At 32.8% G+C, this 18,714-nt stretch overlaps 2 protein-coding genes across 13 annotated transcripts in view; one reads left to right on the forward strand and one right to left on the reverse strand.

Moving 5' to 3' along the window:
* LOC143257523 (coiled-coil domain-containing protein 186-like) overlaps nt 1–325 on the reverse strand; it is a 62,607-nt gene extending 62,282 nt beyond the window's left edge. For 3 of the 10 annotated variants that reach the window (XM_076516308.1, XM_076516305.1, XM_076516298.1), the window contains exon 1: nt 242–325. The gene's annotated coding sequence lies outside the window, so the exon portion shown is untranslated. Of the gene's footprint in view, nt 1–82 lie in introns of all 10 variants that reach the window. The other 7 variants (XM_076516307.1, XM_076516297.1, XM_076516299.1 and 4 more) reach the window with 5 other exon arrangements.
* A 4,679-nt stretch (nt 326–5,004) lies between these two features.
* LOC143257524 (uncharacterized) overlaps nt 5,005–18,714 on the forward strand; it is a 45,402-nt gene continuing 31,692 nt past the window's right edge. For 2 of the 3 annotated variants that reach the window (XM_076516309.1, XM_076516311.1), the window contains exons 1-3: nt 5,005–5,316; nt 7,620–7,739; nt 10,607–10,682. In XM_076516309.1, coding sequence (XP_076372424.1) covers nt 5,291–5,316; nt 7,620–7,739; nt 10,607–10,682 — 222 coding nt within the window. In that variant the 5' untranslated portion in view covers nt 5,005–5,290. Of the gene's footprint in view, nt 5,317–6,830; nt 6,938–7,619; nt 7,740–10,606; nt 10,683–18,714 lie in introns of those variants that run through there. The other variant, XM_076516310.1, reaches the window with a different exon arrangement.

The following is an 18,714-nucleotide window of genomic DNA, read 5'->3' on the forward strand; positions in this document are numbered from 1 at the left end:
AAGTAAAATTAGGTGTAGTAACATTAACATCGTTAGGGTCAACATTACTGCACGAGAAAGGAACTGTATCGTATATATTTACCAATACCAGTGTTCGTTCACTCTGTTCAAATTTTCAGTTCAGCTTTGAAAACCAAATTCAGAATCACATTCAACTTATCATTATATCAATCAAACAAAGGCCAATTGTAAATATATATATATATATATATATACAAGCGTGAATTTACTAGTTACCTACCACACCACGTACATCTACGAAACCTATATACATACAAATTAGAAGAGAACCTAAGCCTGATGTTGACACTGAACAGTTGGCAGAAAAGAAACTTATTAAATAGCCTGTAGGGGGCCCACTGTTTGTCTACTTTTGTATTGTTTTTACGCGATAGGCTACAGAATGGGCTATTTGTGCTTGGTTACCATAGGTATCGAAACCCAATTTTAACGTGGTAAGTATGCGGATTTACAGTGAGTTATTGAGAGGGTATATATTTTGAGACATGATATTGTGACATATTATGGCTTTCACCTTTCCCTTGTTCCTCTTTTTTTTAAATAAAAGTCTCTTTCTCTCCCTTTGTGTGTGTCTATATGTATATGTAATAGCAGTTTATTATAATAGATAAGGATATTTGTTTTTCTTCAGTGTTATATCACAAATTAACACAGGCTATATGCGTTCTTTCTGTCTCGGTAAGTCAAACCAAAAATTTTAGCGTTTTAATTCCGTAAACTTCCCGCTGTTCCACCAGCAGATAATAACAAATTTGTTTATTATAGCAATGAAAGATGGGAAAATTGCCATCATAGATGACAAAAGAAAAGATACTGACGTGAACAGAAAGTGGACACAAATTCTCCGCTAAAGAAAAATCAGAAGCTACTTTTACTGTTGGAAGTTTCTCTACATGTCATTATGCGTGCATATTGAGAATTAATTTCACATGAAAGCGAGATTAAGCGAGCTTCACAGTCTATGAGAAATAAATCTCCGTGCACTACATGGCAATTCCGCAGAAGAGGTTGTACTTTCAGTGACAACAGAAAGAATGGTCATTGTACCACCTGGAAGTAAAATACTCATAATACGTATTATTAGGAATAACACTTTATGTAGTAACTGAAATATAGTGGAACCAAACATCTTGGAATATCCTAAGGGATTGATGGTTGAAATAATCTTTCAAGAGCCTAAAGAATAAAAATCTCATATGTGACTTTATTCTAGAAAGCCTTAAAGAAATTGTTATAAAAAAAGGGAAAATCACGATGACATTAATGCTGATAAGACTAGATTTAATTGTAATTATGTATTATGGCTAAAGAATTATCATAACAAGAAATGATGGTCTCTAAAGTGTATCAAATTTTAGAAAGGACCTCACATTATACTGAAAAGAATTAACAATGTTGTTTATAGAACCCAGAAGGACAGGTAGTTCAAGTAAAAGGTCAACTACCATGAAATCTCTTTGATGAAAGTACAGTGAGGGAATGACCATGGGTTAACTCTAAAGAAAAAATTTCCAGTAGAAATTCAACCAGTGGAATAGCCCAGACTTCCTGTACAGACTAATTCAGAGGTTCATATATAATAGAACAAGTGATAGATTTATTTCGTCACTTAACTAGAGAGATAATTTTCTCTTTGACGGAATAGCAATTGATGATGCGAGAAAAAGAGTTGATACCATTTGAATACTATAGTCCTTGAAAAAGAAACTACTAAAACTTCTTGTTCAAAAGACAGTTGAATGTACTGTTTTATTCGTTTATTACGACTGTTCAAGGAACTTAAGAGTACAAAGAAGGGAAGTGAATTGATTATTTTGAATGTTTAATCGGTCCAGCATGGCAAGGTGGGTTAAGGCGTTCGACTCGTAATCTGAGGGTCGCGGGTTTCAATCCCCGTCGCACCAAACAAGTTCGCCCTTTTAGTCGTGGGGGCGTTATAATATGACGGTCAATTCCATTATTCGTTGTTAAAAGAGTAGCCAAGAGTTGGCGGTGGGTGGTGACGACTAGCTGCCTTCTCTCTAGTCTTACACTGCAAAATCAGGGACAGCTAGCGCAGATAGCCCTTGAGTAGCTTTGCGCGAAATCCAAAACAAACAAACAATGTTTAATATAGATATTTGCTGCGAAGGCATTTTGTTATAATATTAACAATTTTTGTGGTGAGAAGAAGGCGAGTACTTACAAATAAAAATGAGCTGAAGCAGTGAATTAATGGGTAATGAATTAGAAGTTAGTTTATGAATTAATAAATATTAAATTAATTAAATAGTTCAATACTATTTGGGAATTAAATAGAGAGTTACATCTTTTAATTAGATTCACTGGAAGTTGAAAGTGTGAATTAGTTAGAATGGAAATGCAGTATAACGTGTGTTTATTTAAAGTCATTGGACGTTAATAGTTATGAATAAATAACTACTGTGAAGGGAAAGTAAGCAATATGTTGTATCTAATAACAGAGTTACCAAGGTGGCTACAGTTTCGCAGCCCGTCATTTTATTTCTCCATGTTATTTGTAATATATTTGCCAAGTTTTTCTTGATTTTTGTAGGCTTGGAATAAACTTGGCAAGCTCCACGGCCTCTTTGGATGGGTCAATTTTATCCCAGCCATTCAACTCGTCGTTTTCTTTTTGACACAGAGTCCTTGCTTCCATCCACTTTGCTGTCTGGACTTTGCAGTGTTGCTTAAAGTGAAACACCTCCTGGAGTTAATGAGGTGAAACAATCATCACCATCACCAGTACTGTTTTTAAAAGTTATAGTTAAAACAGTTGATACCAAAGCTTCCTTGATGATGAAGGCAGTAAAGAGGGGTTACATACTCTGACATTTTCCTTCATCATTATGGAGGTCAACTGGATGATAGAGACTGATGTTAAAAGACTTATTCTCAGTCTCTTGAAAACGTTTATGAACTTTAACATTGGAATGTTTTTGTTTCACAATCCCCAGTTTTGCATTTCACTGAAACATACTGATTACTTATTTTTCTTATCTTGATATGTAACTGTATCTTAGTTGGCAAAGTGTACTGTAAAGGTGGTAAAACTGGCAGACTGGACCCTGGAAGAGATCGTGAATTAATGTCTTGCTTGTAAATACGAGGCCTGTTAAAGAAAAATACGCGGACTGTTTAAATTGCGCGGCTCCAGTTGGTTCCAGGGGAATCCGCTTGGTGTCGCTAGGTTCGCACAGATCAGCTGATTACGACGCCATTTCCCGATTGCAGATATTTTCATTTGTGTATTAGCTACGCGGTTTTAAGTGAAGTGCGATTTTCTCGTTTGGCGGATTTCAGAATCAATGACCTGAAGGAGCAACAACTTGCTGTGAAATTTTGTGTTAAACTTGGAAAATCTGCGACTGAAACTTTTGCAATGCTTAACACGGCTTACGGTGATGTTGCTATGAATCATACGGCATGTTTCAAGTGGCATGAACGTTTTAGGGATGGTCGACAGTCCATTGAAGATGATGAGCGTCCTAGACGTCCTTCCACGTCAACTGACGACCCACACGTCGACAAAATCAACACCCTGGTGCGGGCAACTCGACGTCTGACTGTCAGGGAGCTTGCTGAAGAGTGTGGGATATCAGTTGGATCTTCTTACGAGATTTTGACCGAAAAATTGAAGATGCACCGCGTTGCTGCGAAATTCAGCCCTCAGAACTCGAGAGTTTTTGGCCAAACACTCGATAACTGTTCTTCCCCACCCCCCTACTCATCTGACCTTGCTCCTTGCGATTTTTTCTTGTTCCTCAAAACACCCTTGAAAGGAAGAAAATTTGAGACGATTCCCGAGATTAAGGCAAATGCGACGAAGGAGCTGGAGGACATTACAAAAGAAGCGTACCAGGACTGTTTCAACAAGTGGAAACAGTGGGATAAGTGTGTGCGTTGGGAAGGAGAGTAATTTGAAGGGGTCCCAGACCTGTAACTTCTAAATAAAGTACATTTTGTTTTATGACGTCAGTCTGCGTATTTTTTGAACAGACCTCATATATTATAGTTTATTATGGGACTATATGTGCAGCTTATATTGGGTTGGCTTTGAATGCCTTGATTTATTAACCAGTAATATCTCTTCCTGCATTGTCTCTGATCTAGCATTCAATAATTCTAAGTCAGTCTTTTGTACTGATGTTATAAAGCAAATAACAATCTTTCACAATTAATTTTAGGGTGGTTAGTGACATAAAATCCAAAAAGTTGAAGCTTGGTATTGGAACAAATGAGACACTTTACGGTGTATCCAAATATTTGTGCCCATAGAAATGGAAATGTATTAAACATAATAAAAATTGTGATAAGCCCTTGCCATTGGTGCTTCTCGTGTAAAGTTCATTCATGTATTAAAACGAAAACATTTGACTATGTTTCTAAAGAAACAAATCCATTGAAGGTTATATGCTAAATTTAGCCTTAGATGTTAGCCCCGATAGTAAACATCTGTTGAACTGTCGGTTAAGTTTATCTGTTGCTGTTATACGAGGTTGGAATGTCATCACATCTGTCTAACTTTATGAGATTAGCCTGTTTTATTGGGAATATGAATTGTGAGAAATATTTTGGTGATTTCAAAAATTTAATTTGAAACCTAAAAATTACAATAATTGCGTGTGAACTGCTCCGAATATTTAACGATTGTTCTCTATTCCAGCTTTAAATTTGACAAGACATATATATTTCTCGAATTGTCTTTTTAATAAAATTTATTTTGAAAAAATGTAATTGACCCGGCATGGCCAATCGTGTTAAGGCGTTCGACTCTTAATCTGAAGGTCGCGGGTTCGAATCCATATCCCATCAAACATGTTTACTCTATTACCCGTGGGAGCGTTATATTCTGACAGTCAATCAATATATTCAATATATTCGTTGGTAAAAGAGTAGCCCAAGAGTTGGCGGTGGGTGGTGATGACTAGCTGCCTTCTCTCCAGTTTTACACTGCTAAATTAGGGACGGCTAGTGCAGATAGCGCTCGAGTAGCTTTGCACGGAATTTAAAAACAACAACGACTACTGTAAAAATGTATTTTTTACATTTCTGTGAAAAAAGACAATAATTTGTCTAAAAAAGTAAAAAATTGTCCAAAATACCTTACTATTTGATAATTTGCATTATTTCCTTAAGTTGAATTGACCAAAATTATATTACATGATGTTTGAATTTTTCTGCCACGAGAAGACTCTTTATCTAGTGAATTAAATTATATACATATGAAATCAACGTGAAAGTGTATGTACGACAGGAAGGCGGAAAAATGCAGAGTGATGAATGTAAATCTACGTATGTAGTTATAATTTTCATTCAGTTATTTTTTAAATTACTTTTACTTTTGAAGAAAGAAAGTGTATTATAATACATTAAGTATATTAAATAGTAAAAACTAGGTTTTGTGTTTAAATGTGATGTAAAATGTGGTTAATTGATTTTAATAAGTTATTTTTATTTGAAGTTATTAACATTTAGCTGTATTCTCGTAAACGAAATTGAAATAGAAATTGATATTTGGGAAATTAAGACTATAAGAAATTTTGTACTAAAACTTTAAAGCTATAGCTTATAAAGTTAAAACTTACGCTAGCAGGGAATGATAGTAACGTTTGTTACAATAAAGAAAGCCATAGTGTATTAGATAAGTTTTTAAGTGTGGTAATTATTAAGCCTAATATAGTGACATTGTAATGCAGTATTGCTGGACCTATTAACCAAGTTTGTACTTCAACTCTGCTAAATCTAAAAGCAAATTCTTGCTTTATGTAGAACATCTAATGTATCTATATGTTCCAGTAGAACAAGATCTGCTAACATAATATAGAGCTTTTTCCTCACTGACAACCCTAACCAACGCTGTGTTTGAATGATGAGTGTTCTGCATGATGTTAAAAGAGAAACTTAAACAAATTTTAATAAAGAATAAATTTGCACGTCCAAATAATAACTTTTCGTAATTTAATTTATGCACTTTTTCAAGCAGACTCGGTCGTTTGGCACAAAAGACCACATCACAATTGAACGAGGCTCATGTTTTTGAACTTGTGTATTCTAACTTGTTTTAGGGTTAATTTTTAGGTTTTTGATTTATTAGTGGCTTTTTTTTAGCTTTTGCATGTTCTTTATTCTTTGTCTTTAATGAACATTTTAATGCAGTTCGATATATGGTTATTAAAATTCTTTCCTGCCTGATGTTTTTTTTAAGTATTTTTATTGTTTTTGATATTGATCTGTTTAATATATATTTAGTTAACTTTTTACCTTTTTCATAAATTTTTTGACATCCTGACATGGAACTTTCTCATCCCTCCCCCCAAAATACTATTTTTGATTAAAGTAGGTTTTGCTTAAGTTGGATTAACTTAAATATTTATTTAAATTACTTTCACTTTTGTACAACTTCTACAGGTGGAATGCTTTGGGTATGGGTATTACTGAAATTTCTTTGGTTTATGAAGGGGTTTAGAAATTAAAACTATGAACCCCTGCACAAGTGATATGTCAAAAGTTTTAACAATAACTTTTTCTCATAGTTTAAATTGGGGGGGTGCTCAAACTGTGGGTTGGAGATTCTTGGCACTAGAACTGGGTGATCAGTGGAATTTGATAATCAGTTAATCATTAGACTCGTGAACTAATTGATTATTACACCATTGAAGCAAAAACAACATTCACTAACAGTTGGGTTTCACCAGTTGTGATGGGCCATTATGCAGCTTTACGGTTAACAACAGTACTACACAATAGCAATTTATTTGACTCTTGGATTGTTGGAATAATTGGAACCCCTAATTTTGATTAGTTGATTATTTTCATTAATTGTAATTGATATTTGTAGTGTAATACTCTCTCTGCTTCTTGGTGTTTCCACAGTTGGCTTGCCAGTCATAGAAACTCTATATATGTGACAGTTGTAAGTAAAATTTGAAAAGTCTCAGTAATGAAGTATATAAAGTAATTGTTTAAGTCAAACTAAACAAATTCAATGTAACTAAAAATAATTGACAATATTTTGATTATTGAATTGTTGGAATAATCATAAATGCTAATTTGATCAGTTAATTATTTTTGTGACATTAATTGATTTAATAACCATTATGATTAATTGATGTACATAGTGTTTGTAGGCAGTCAATTTGTTCAATTAGTTCTACTCTGTATGAAATAGAAATATTCTCTCCGTTATGGCTTTAACATTTACATTTTCTATGATAACAGAGTCTGCTATTGTTATAGTCAAGTGTTGCTAAATCAACAAAATATAATAAAAGAAATACTTGAGAATTTGGATATCAAATACATGAGACCATATTAAAGGGCACTCTGCAAGATGTTGTAGAATCTATACTGATTTCTGCAACTTTGTATGTAATGTTAGTCACTGTTATCCCATCAGAATTATTAAAAGCATCGTTTTTGTTACAAGTGTGGTAGACATATGGAATGAGTACAGTTGAAAGAGGTTTTTATACCCTTAATGTTAACATTCATCTACTGCATTGATAACAACAGAAGATTAATCTCCACAAAAGTGTTTTGTTTGTGTGTGTATGAACAGTATTGGTGTCACCAGTAAATATGTTCCCGTGTTCTAGTTTTCAGAATCTTGATGACTGGGATCCTCTTTCTGAAGATTATAATTCTTTGACATTTAACTCGTACAGCTGGGGACCTGGTGCAAACTTGCCAGTTGAATTTTTGCCACCAAGAAAAATGTAAGAATATTTTTCATGACGAAGTTTCTAAATCTGTACAATTTTATTCTGGTTTTTCTTTATTTTGACAAATTTATTTAGTAAGTGGTAAATGTTTTATGAAACCCAACAGTGAAGAGTGTTAAATTTACAAAATTGTGGTGTCAATAAAAGAAAACTTAAATATTCCATCAGAAAAAATCTTCAAATAATTGTTCTAATGGTTATGAATTACGATTATGTGTGTCTGAAACTATCTTACAGGAATATGAAAGGTTATGTAGTTAAAACTTAATAGAAATTTTTGGTATAAGTTGTTTTTAAGTGAATTGTAAAAGTCCTATGTTTCAAATATTTTTTTCAGTAGCCTACTAAACAATGCCATACATTACATCATTTTTTTTGGAATATTATTACAACTTATAGTCACATTTCAGTTTATGGAATGTCAAACTCTTCACTGTTCTGAAATATCTTGGAGAACTAGTTTTGTGGTATGTATAATTATTTCTTGTTTTATAGCATAAAATTTGGAAGTGGTACTAAATATACATTTTGTGGATGTAGTTATACTCTGGGTTCATTAAATTTGTGTGATGTCCAGGTAATGTGTCAGTGAGTGATATATGGAGACTGTAAGTGTTATAATTATTTGGCTGAAATTACAACTTGACATATCTTGCAACTCGGGTCTTATTACATATATTAGAGTTTCTTCTAGTTGATGATCAAGGCATTTAAACACCATTTTTGTGTTTGGGGTTTCTAATTTGCTACAAAAGTCTGATTTCTTTGATAATGTACTTATTCTCAAAATAACTATTTTTAATTGGGTTGTTACAACAATTTTATTATTTTTGTTTTCTCAAATTTGATTTTTGCACATTGTGTTCATTGAATTTTCTTGCTATATAGTTATACTGTATTTTTAAATATTGCTGCAGATAGTGAAATTATTATATGAAGAGCAGTCAGCTCACAAATGAAACTTGTTTACACACTTAATAGAAAACAAAAACTCGTTAACAACTAGATAATACATTTTTATTCCTTAAAGGTCACTAGTTTTTAAAAATAATTACCAAAACCCCATTAAAAATACATGAATTTATTAACTCTTTTAAAAAGCTATGAACTTGAGGTGAGAGTTATTCTGTGTAGACCAACAACCAATAAATAAAAAACAAATGTCAGATATGAGATTGTTGACATGCAACATGCATGCATTTTAAGTAGAGGTGATACTGACAGTGATGTTTAATAGGTTCAGACCAATTCAGGTTTAATAACAAACATGGATGAATATCCTCTTTACTCAGAGTATTACAATGGAAACGATATTTGCATCTAGTGAACAGTTTTTATGCATCTTGTAGAGTATGTTGGGAGTCGTATGGTCATGTCGCATTAACAGGTTCTCTGTGGTAGCATTGTTTTTATGGAAATGATAAGACACTTTAGTTTAATACCTATTTTCAACTATGCAAACTGTTACAAAACTTTGTAGAAAAAGTGTAGTAAGGTGTAACAACTTGACTCAAATGGGTACTTTCTCATTTGTTTGTCTTTGTAATGTTGTTTTGCATTAGTTGTAAATTGTTGTTTTTTGATGTTTACACCTTATTTCCCCATTGTGAAAGATATTCCTGAATAAAATTTATAGAAATATTGTGTTAAGTTAAATGGTTTATTTATTTTGTTTCATATTATGTGTGCACAAGTGCTCTATTTCAAACAATTCTTACATTCTCACTTGTGTGTGAAGTGATTTAAAACTATTCAGTTTTAAAAAAAATTACTAATAACACAATTCAGTAGAATCTGACATAACGGTACCTGTTTATAGAAATTTCACAAGTTTTCTTAAAATGTGTGTGTGTATTTTGAATTAGTGCAACATTTTTGTGTTATTTTTTAACTCGCTTTTGTTTCAGCATGTTTTTAGGTTATAACTAATATGAACTGCAACATTTGAAAGGAAGCCTAATCAGTAGTGACAAAAATGGTCTTTCCATATGTGATGAATTTATTGATTTATATTGTATATGACTTCTTTTGAAATTTGAAACAAAAGTCATAACCTTATTATTACTTCAGAAACATCATAAAATAAAATTGTGCAATTAATTTTTAAACTTGGCACTCCATAGCAGCATACACTTCTTGATGTTGTTAAAGCTTCAATATACTGATTTTTTTGGTCTATCACTGTATTTAACATACATTTAAAATAAAGTACAGTAACATACTATGGGTTAAATTAAATTTGAACATTAAATATATCACTTATGCCTATAAACTAATATTGCATTCAAACATTTCTACATGGTTAGGGGTTCTATTTAACTTGTTTGCAACAGTATATATATCGAGAGTGAGTGAGTGAGGAGATTTATATAGAAACCTATGGTTTCTATATTTAAAGGTGCATGCATAGAAGTCTTGAAGAAACATTCATTGTTACTAAGTTGATTTTAGTTTCATTTTATTTAAAAGGTGTCATTTAATATCATAGGCCCAGTTTGGTACTTTATTTTTAAGTATGGATATTTTAAATCTGAAACTTAAAAGATCATTATTTTGTTAAGTTTAATGTTATGGATTAATTTTCTAGAAAATGAATTTAATGTACTTTGAAAAATAAACTCAAATATTAAATTATTTAGCCAAATATGGACTGTTATTTTTATTGAATAATAGAAAAACTTGATACATATATAAGAAACATTAAACTCCTAATTTTAAGTGTTTTTTTTTCAGATTTCATTTTGATGCTTGTTATGGCAATAGTAGTTTCTACATGTTCAGTGTATTTCAATTCAGAATTTATATGTTGCATTTGATTATATAGATTAAAGACAAGTTTATATTCTTTCTTGTATTATTAGGCTAGGATCAGTACAACCGGGGGAGGCCAAGAAGGTTGTTCTTTTTGTTAAAGGTGTACCACCAGGATTGGAAAAGGTGACTTTTGAGAAAAAAAAAATTGTTCTTTACCTACATTTAGGATTGAGTTACCATAATAGATATAACTTGGACTTGGTTAGTTTTATTCATCGTAAAAACATTACTTAATATCCATGGGGTTTTCAATTCATTTTACTTTTAACATACACTACCCTAAATTAATTTAGGTGTGTGAATAATGTTGTGACATTTTGTCAAATTCATTATTCAGTGGACCAACTGTTTATAAGAGGCCTAATGGTAGTTCTTTGCTTTGCTGACCGAAGTTGTGCTGATGAGTCGTGAATAGGCAAAACTGTAGTTCACAGTGAAGGATACAGCCAATCAAAGTATTTATTAGGCCTCTTCATAGACGTGATAAGGGTTAACTTGTGTTGGTTGTGATTAGTGTGTGTGTCTATATATATATATATTATAAACGAACTTTATCTCCAGAATCTTTCGTTAGGTGGATAACTTAACCTAAGAGATAGGCATAAATAGTATTTCCCATTTCTTGTTGCTTTTGCTTTATTTTTCTCTATCTGAAACACCCTCCTTGCTAATCACACTTCAACAATGTTGAGGAGATTGAGTGTTTTTGACCTTTTTTAAAAGTTTTTACAACTTATTTCTCGAGTTACTAACAAATAGTATTTTTTTAAAATCAAAAATAGATGTTACACAACACATTTTTAATTTTATTGTGCTACAGGCATTACTGTACATTTGATTGATTTTATTAACTTGGGTAACTTTTGTAGCTGTTTCATACATGTTACAAAATAAAATCTAAAATAGAATACTATACAAAATATGCATTATTCTGAGGTATAACAGCACAGAGATTAACATTTTTCAACAACCTATAACTAGTGAGCAAACAGTTGGTTCACATCAGCCAATAACTTTGAAGAAAAGTAAATTATTATTGAGTACAGGAATAGAATAATACTTTATGCCAAACCAACAGATATATAGTTACATGCTTGAGTTACTTTGTCGAGCATTGTCTAGTAACTTACGGCAGTAAATTATTTTTCAGTTCTGAATGTGACTTGCAGTATACAAAAAGTTGGGGATCCATGGTGTATCACAAAGGCATAAGATGTTTAGATAGTTTTGTTACTACCATATTACTTCAAGATTTAGCAGGATGGAATATAGTCACTACATGCTAACTTGATCATTCATTATTTTTAGAATATTAGGTTTTGTTTATTTTTAATTTACTTAGTTTTATTACTAACTATGCAAAATTTCAGCTTCATAAACCTAACTCTAATAAAATTAGTCGTTTACAGTAGAATGAGTGTTCCAACTATGTTAATATTGTTATATACTGCAACATCTAAAAGTCTTACAAATGTTTATGCCACATGCTACAAATTTAGCTATTATGTAAAACTTATTGTATGTAATTATTCCTTTCCATCTTCTTACCACTGCTATAAAACAGAAAATTGATTCATTAAATTAAAATTGTTAGTCTATCTTCACAGATAATTTTTTTTTAATAATTATTCTTCTCAGGACATATTTTTAAAGGTACTCACTTTTGATATATTCTGTGAGAATACATTTTTATATTTCAAATTACCAGACAAATTAGGTAAAGGCTCACCTGTATATTTCGTGTTAAAAAAAGCATTTGTGAATGGTAAGTATTGTAACAGGAGGCCAGTAGGCAAGTTGTTTCGGGTAGGACTTTTAACACCAGTTACAAATGAATTTATAAAAAAATCCAGGTTATGCAATCATGAGTAGAGGACAGAAGTAATCAACATAAGGAGGTTTGCAGTTAAAGAAGTGACTTGGAGACATACAAAATAACGTACAATACTTCAACATATTCTAATATTCATTCAAATCTACTATATCTTAACCCTTTAACCAGAGATATACCCAGTGGTTAAACTCTCACTTAATTGGGAATTATTTTAACTGAATACTCTCAAGCTTAGTATAATTAATTGGTTTTTATGTGTAGCACTTCTCCTATAAATGTGGAGGCTGTTCTATCTCATCTGAGCAATTATTTATTCTTTTTATTGCTATTCTACATTGTTTACCAGATGTTTTGTTTATTTCGCTGTGTACTGGTAGTGTAATTTATCAGTTTTTTGCTGTTGAAATAATGGCATTAAACAGACATTATAAAAACACAGCTGTGGCATCAAACGGATATCATAAGAACACAGCTGGCGTCAGTTTTGACTTAACTTGCAGAAAGCGAAGATTCATTGTCATCATCAGATTCTGAAATTGATGACAAGTCTGAGTTTGACTATTTTCACATTCTAAACTATCAACATCAAACTTGGACTCACCATCAGTTTCAGAATCTGATGTTAACGAATCGTTAGCTACAATTTCAGTCAAAATTGATTCAGTTGTGCTTTTATAATGTCTGTTTGATGCAGTTATAACAGTGGTATATTAAAAAAACCAAAAAACGACACTACTAATGTACACCACCAGTACAAAGCCATATAAATAAAACAGAATAGCTGTAAAAGAATAAATAATTGCTCGGACAAGATAAAACAGCTTTCCAGTTTCAGAAATGGTCAAACAACATCAGGATGAGCTAACTTGTCTTTTCAAGGACAAATGGGGCCCTGCATGGCCTGGTGGTTAAGGCACTCAACTTGTAATCTGAGGGCTGAGGTTCAAATCCCTGTCACATCAAACATGCTTACCATTTCAGCCATGGGGGCATTATAATGTGATTGGTCAATTTCACTGTTTGTTGGTAAAAGAATAGCCCAAGTGTTGGTGGTTGGTGGTAATGACTAGCTGCCTTCTCTCTAGTCTCACACTGCAAAATTAGTGATAGTTAGTGCAGATAGCCCTCGTGTAGCTTTGCAAGAATTTAAAAAACAAACAAGGAGAAATACAACACGTAGAAGCTGAGTTAACTTGTCTCCCCCAGCTATGGGGTAAAAGCTTGTACATTAAAACAGTGAATTATTCATTCTGAATGAGCAACTGTTTGCTGATCAAATCTATATAATGGCAAACAAATTATCAATTTAAAGATTATGAGAAATGCATTCAGACATAGTTCCACTTGTTTATTCAGGTTAACATTTCTTCTGAAATATCTCTCAACAAAGCTATTATTTCTTTAATAAGTCTTACTGAATCTACCAATGGCTTTTCTTTGAACTTCATTTTATTATAGAGAGGGTAGCAATAATTAATTACCTAGAGTTTGTTCATTGGATATTATTTGAGTTTTGCAACACAACCATGGTTTCTTTGAGCAGTGCCTCAATCAGCTTTTTAATTTATTGTTGGAGAACTGAAAACACAGATTTTTATTCGCATTTTAGCATATTTGTATAACAATTCAACTTGCTTACCTTGAACATAGGTTCTTATTCTAATTGGTATGATTCCATACTTTTATGAATCCAGAACTAAGTGATAATAACAGCTTATTCATAACCTATTTTTCAGCACTCTATTTGCATGTAGTTCTCTGACTTTCTTCTAATTGAAGTTCCACCAGTTATATAAAATACAGAACTCGCTTCCTTTAGTTAATGTTAATGGTATAACATTTCTGTAATCTTTCTCTCTCCAGATGGCCATGTCTGCGTAATGTAGGTAAGATAAACCACTTGTTTCTTATTCTTTGATAGATTGTTTAGACAGAGTATTCATGATGAAACTTTGTAGAATGGATGGCAACTACCTGTTGTGGAGACACAAGTGTAGAGGACGATATTTTGAAAGTTTTCCGCTAGCTTAATACAAAAGGTGGAAGACTTTCGAAACATCTTCCTCTACACTTGTGTCTCTACAAAAAGTAGTTGCTGTCCGTTCTACAAAGTTTCATCACTTGTTTCTTTTTTTGTATATTGCGACTTGGAATACATCTTATTATTAACATGTCTTTTTATTTGGAATATTGTCTTTGTGGCTTACGTTATACATTAGCTAGTTTGAACGTCTTTTCTTTCTTTGACGTGTATATGTGTCATACACGTAAATTCCTGAAAACTTCTGTTTTTCATTTGCTGAAGCATTTGTTGTGCTTGCAAAATAAAACAAATGCTTCATTACCCTGACTGTTCATCACATTTACATTGAATTATTAATTATAATCACATAAAAATAACTTATAAAATTATTTTCAAATGAGGAGATCTGCCAGTGAGAATCTGTAGCTACAAATCATAATTATGTTCTTAAGGTTGACCTTAATATGTGATTATTTGTCATGTTTCATTACTTTGGCATTTGTGTTTCATGCAAAAATCTGTGGATATGTCTTCCTAAAGGTTTTGTACTTTGTTTCTTGTACTATCAAGAACCCAAGAATTTAAGGATAGTTATGTATCTGTTGATGCTGAACAATTAGGTCCCTTGGAAAAGGAAATTGGCTAACTTTCTGATTCTACCATGGAGTTAGTGTGAATCTTTGATATATTTGTTTTGATATACAGGGCTCATGCTTAACTATTCTTAGAGAACCAGCTGAGTCCCCAAAACATGCATTTTTTTTATGGACCAGACCTATAGCTCATTGTAAAAATGTACTCTGTAATGGAGGTTACAAGAAAAACTGCAGAATAAAATAGTAGATGTTATGTAAACTGAAAGGAAATTAATAAATATAAACATCTCAACTTATTTTGTTGTGGAGGAAAAACAAAAAGAAACCAGCAAATCAAACGTTTTTTACACCACTTAAATGATTTTTAATTTCCCTCTAGAGCTTAGTGTAATGGAATCTTTCTTTTTCCTATTAAAGTAGTGTCCTTTGATAATCAAAACAGACAATAAAAGAGAATCTTTACCTCTGTTTCAGTGTACTCTATTCCCATATAATCCATTATCATCTAGCTGACACGCACTTGTCAATTAAATATCAAATGTTTTTGAAAGAGAGATGAAAAAAACCACAGTTTACATTGCTGCATTTTATAGTAGTAAGTTTTCGTATCCTGAAACAGTGGTTAGTGATTCCTGAATTTGTAATAAACAAAATCTTCAAATTAACAACAAATGGAAAACATGCTAATAGTGCTCTAAAATGGCTTGGTTGGTGATGACTTAAACATAACTTAATGTCTTTTCCCATTTAAAATATGTATTGAAAGGAAATCTAGTATGCATTAGTGTCAATGTCCAATAATGTCCTGACATCCATTTCTTGGATTCTTTGTTCATCACTCCTGCATACTCACTTCTCAGTCTAGACTGTGCCAGCATTTGGTATTGTGCAAAGTAATATTGAGTTTCATATGTGGAAAGCTGTTATGGTTTAAGGTAGCTTATTGAAGATGAGTGGAGCATGGCCAGAAGATGATCAGTGATACTGTCAGGTCCCAAACAAGACTTTGGATTGTTCTTAATCATCTTCACCTTACTGGAAAATCTGTTAGCCTCAGAAGAGTTGGCAGGTACAGATACCAGTAGGTCAAAGAGACCACATGTGTAAGGTAACTCCACATTCCCAGGGATGTTAGCTCACAACTGGGCTTTCTTGTTATGCCTGGTGAAATAAAGTAATAAAATGTATGTGGAAAACATATTGGAGAAAACATCATGTGAACTGCATTATTGTTTCTGTTGTTAAATTATTATTCTCTGATCATTTAGTTATTTTATATTATGTTGTGTTTTTGTGATAATGGTGTCATCATTTAGTACTTGGCCACATAGTCTCTGTTTTTATTTTTCACTAAATCAAATAGAAAATGGAAAAGATGTATTATGTTTTGCATATCACTTTATTGATAACTTCAACTGTTTAAAATGTACAATAAAATATATAACTGTATGTAATTGGAATGGAATTGGCCTTATTGTGTACTATAATTGGCTATTGGAGATTTCCAGTTGTGATAGGATTTGTAAAACAGTAATGTTTTCTTTTTCCAGTGTAGTCTTGCAAAGTTGGATTCAAAAGTGTTTATCCTAACATGTATGGCCAATGTGGTTGAGGCACTTAACTCTCAATCTGAGGGTCACGGGACAAATCCCCATCACATGAAACATGCTCACCCTTTCAGCCATGGAGGCATTATGGGATGGTCAGTCTCATTATTTGTTGGTAAAAGAGTAACCAAAGAGTTCGTGGTGGGTGGTGATGATGAGCTGCCTTTTTTCTAGTCTTACACTGTTAAATTAGTGACGGCTTGCTCAGATAGACCTTATGCAGCTTTGCATGAAATTCAAAACGAACCAAACCTAACATGCATATATTTAACAATGAACTTGTGATAAGGAAGATTCTCCAGACAACTTGCAAGTTTGCAGTTTTTACTTTTCTGTTTTAGGAATGTGTTTACAACATAAAAAATATGTAAATCTTTTAAATGCAGGCTTGGTGTCATTTGAATGGAAAAAAAAAAGGAATTCCAATCAAAGACAGTATAATCTTTGTAAAAGTTCAAATAAGCATTTTATACTTTAAACTTTCAATGTTAGTTTTATTACACTGATAAAAATAGTTATATTATGGGACAAAGTAATGGCATTATTATTAATAAAAGTGCATTAACTGAAAATACATGGGTGTTCATAGTAACAATGTTTGTGGAATTGTATATGACTTTTGAGTGTTTTTTTTCCACTTGTGAAGGTCCATTCCTGGTTTGTCGTAAGTTCTGCTCAGTTTAGAGACACTTCAGTCTGTTTATGTGGAGTTGAACTGTTAATGGTTGTTTTTTATTTTATGACACCACTGACTCTTGGGGCCCCAGTAATTTGAGCCTGGATGTATGGCAGATATTGATGTTTGGGTTTTATTCTTAAATTTGGCTAAATTATTTATTTGTCAAATGCATTAGACTAAAGGAGCTATCAATTACTTTTTTATGCTGGAGAAACAAACTGAATTTTGGTGCTCACTTAAAACTTATTTGCCATAGTAGTAGAAGACAGTACTTAATCAATTTGGAATCTTATAATTCTGTGAATCAATGTTCTGATTGGTTGTTGGAAAAGCATTTCTTCTGAACTGGAAAATAATATTTCATTTTGATATTTTTTTCATCGGTCACACAAGATAAAGGAGATCTTGCCACAAAAGCAGCTGTGCAAGGATCAGACTGTTGCTCTTTTTAGCAATTTACTAACTCTTAAAAGACAACCTAATGCCAGAACCTCGGAATATGGAAAAATGAAAACCTACAAAATTGCAAGATCACACTTGGATCGTTATTAGATTTAATAGGAAGTATAAAAGTGATCAGTTCTCAATACTATAAACCTGATTGTAGTTATAATTTTTGTAAATTCAGTCTCCTTTCACTATTCTTACCAGGAGAGGTGATCATTGGAAAAATGGAATTATTTTGTGATTTTACATTTAACAGATGGCTGTAATAAATGACCCAGTATAACAACATATAAATTCCAGATCCAAATGCACTCCCTCGGTGTGGATTCCTGTACATGGTGAGGGGATCGTCCAGGGAAGGTTCTGTTCTTTCATTTTACCTCCTCTGGGTTCTAAACATCTACTCACGTGTTTGCTGTGCATGGTGACCCGTGAAGGGGAGGAGAGGATTCTGGTGGTTGAGGGGTCCAACCATAACATACCACTTTGGTCTTGAATTCTTGTAGACGTGCAGCCTTGGGGTGGCCCCCTTTGGTTCGTACCATCACTTTGTTCTCTCTGCCTGTTGCCTGGAGAGACATACGATCAATCGGACACTGATGGTCTCATTGAACAGTTGCCATCTCTCTTTTTCATCCTGGGGAACTTTAATAGACATTATTCCCTCTGGGGAAGTGCTGATCTTGATAGGAGGGGTTGCTCTGTAGAGCATATGCTCTCTGATCACAACCTTTCTCTTTTCAATACTGGTTCTTCTTCTTATTTTCATGCACCTAGTTAGTTCTTTACTGCTATTGATCTATCAGTTTGCTCCCCTTCATTATTATCCCATTTTTCATGGAGGGTTGACAATAATCCACGAAGCAGTGACCATTTTCCTATAATTTTGAGAGAGACTGGCCGTGGTTGATGTCACCTGACCCGCGTGCCCAGGTGGAAGTTGAATCAGGCAAACTGGTCCTCTTTCAC

The sequence above is a fragment of the Tachypleus tridentatus genome, chromosome 7 (genome assembly GCF_004210375.1).
Source record: "Tachypleus tridentatus isolate NWPU-2018 chromosome 7, ASM421037v1, whole genome shotgun sequence".
Taxonomy (NCBI): Eukaryota; Metazoa; Arthropoda; class Merostomata; order Xiphosura; family Limulidae; genus Tachypleus; species Tachypleus tridentatus.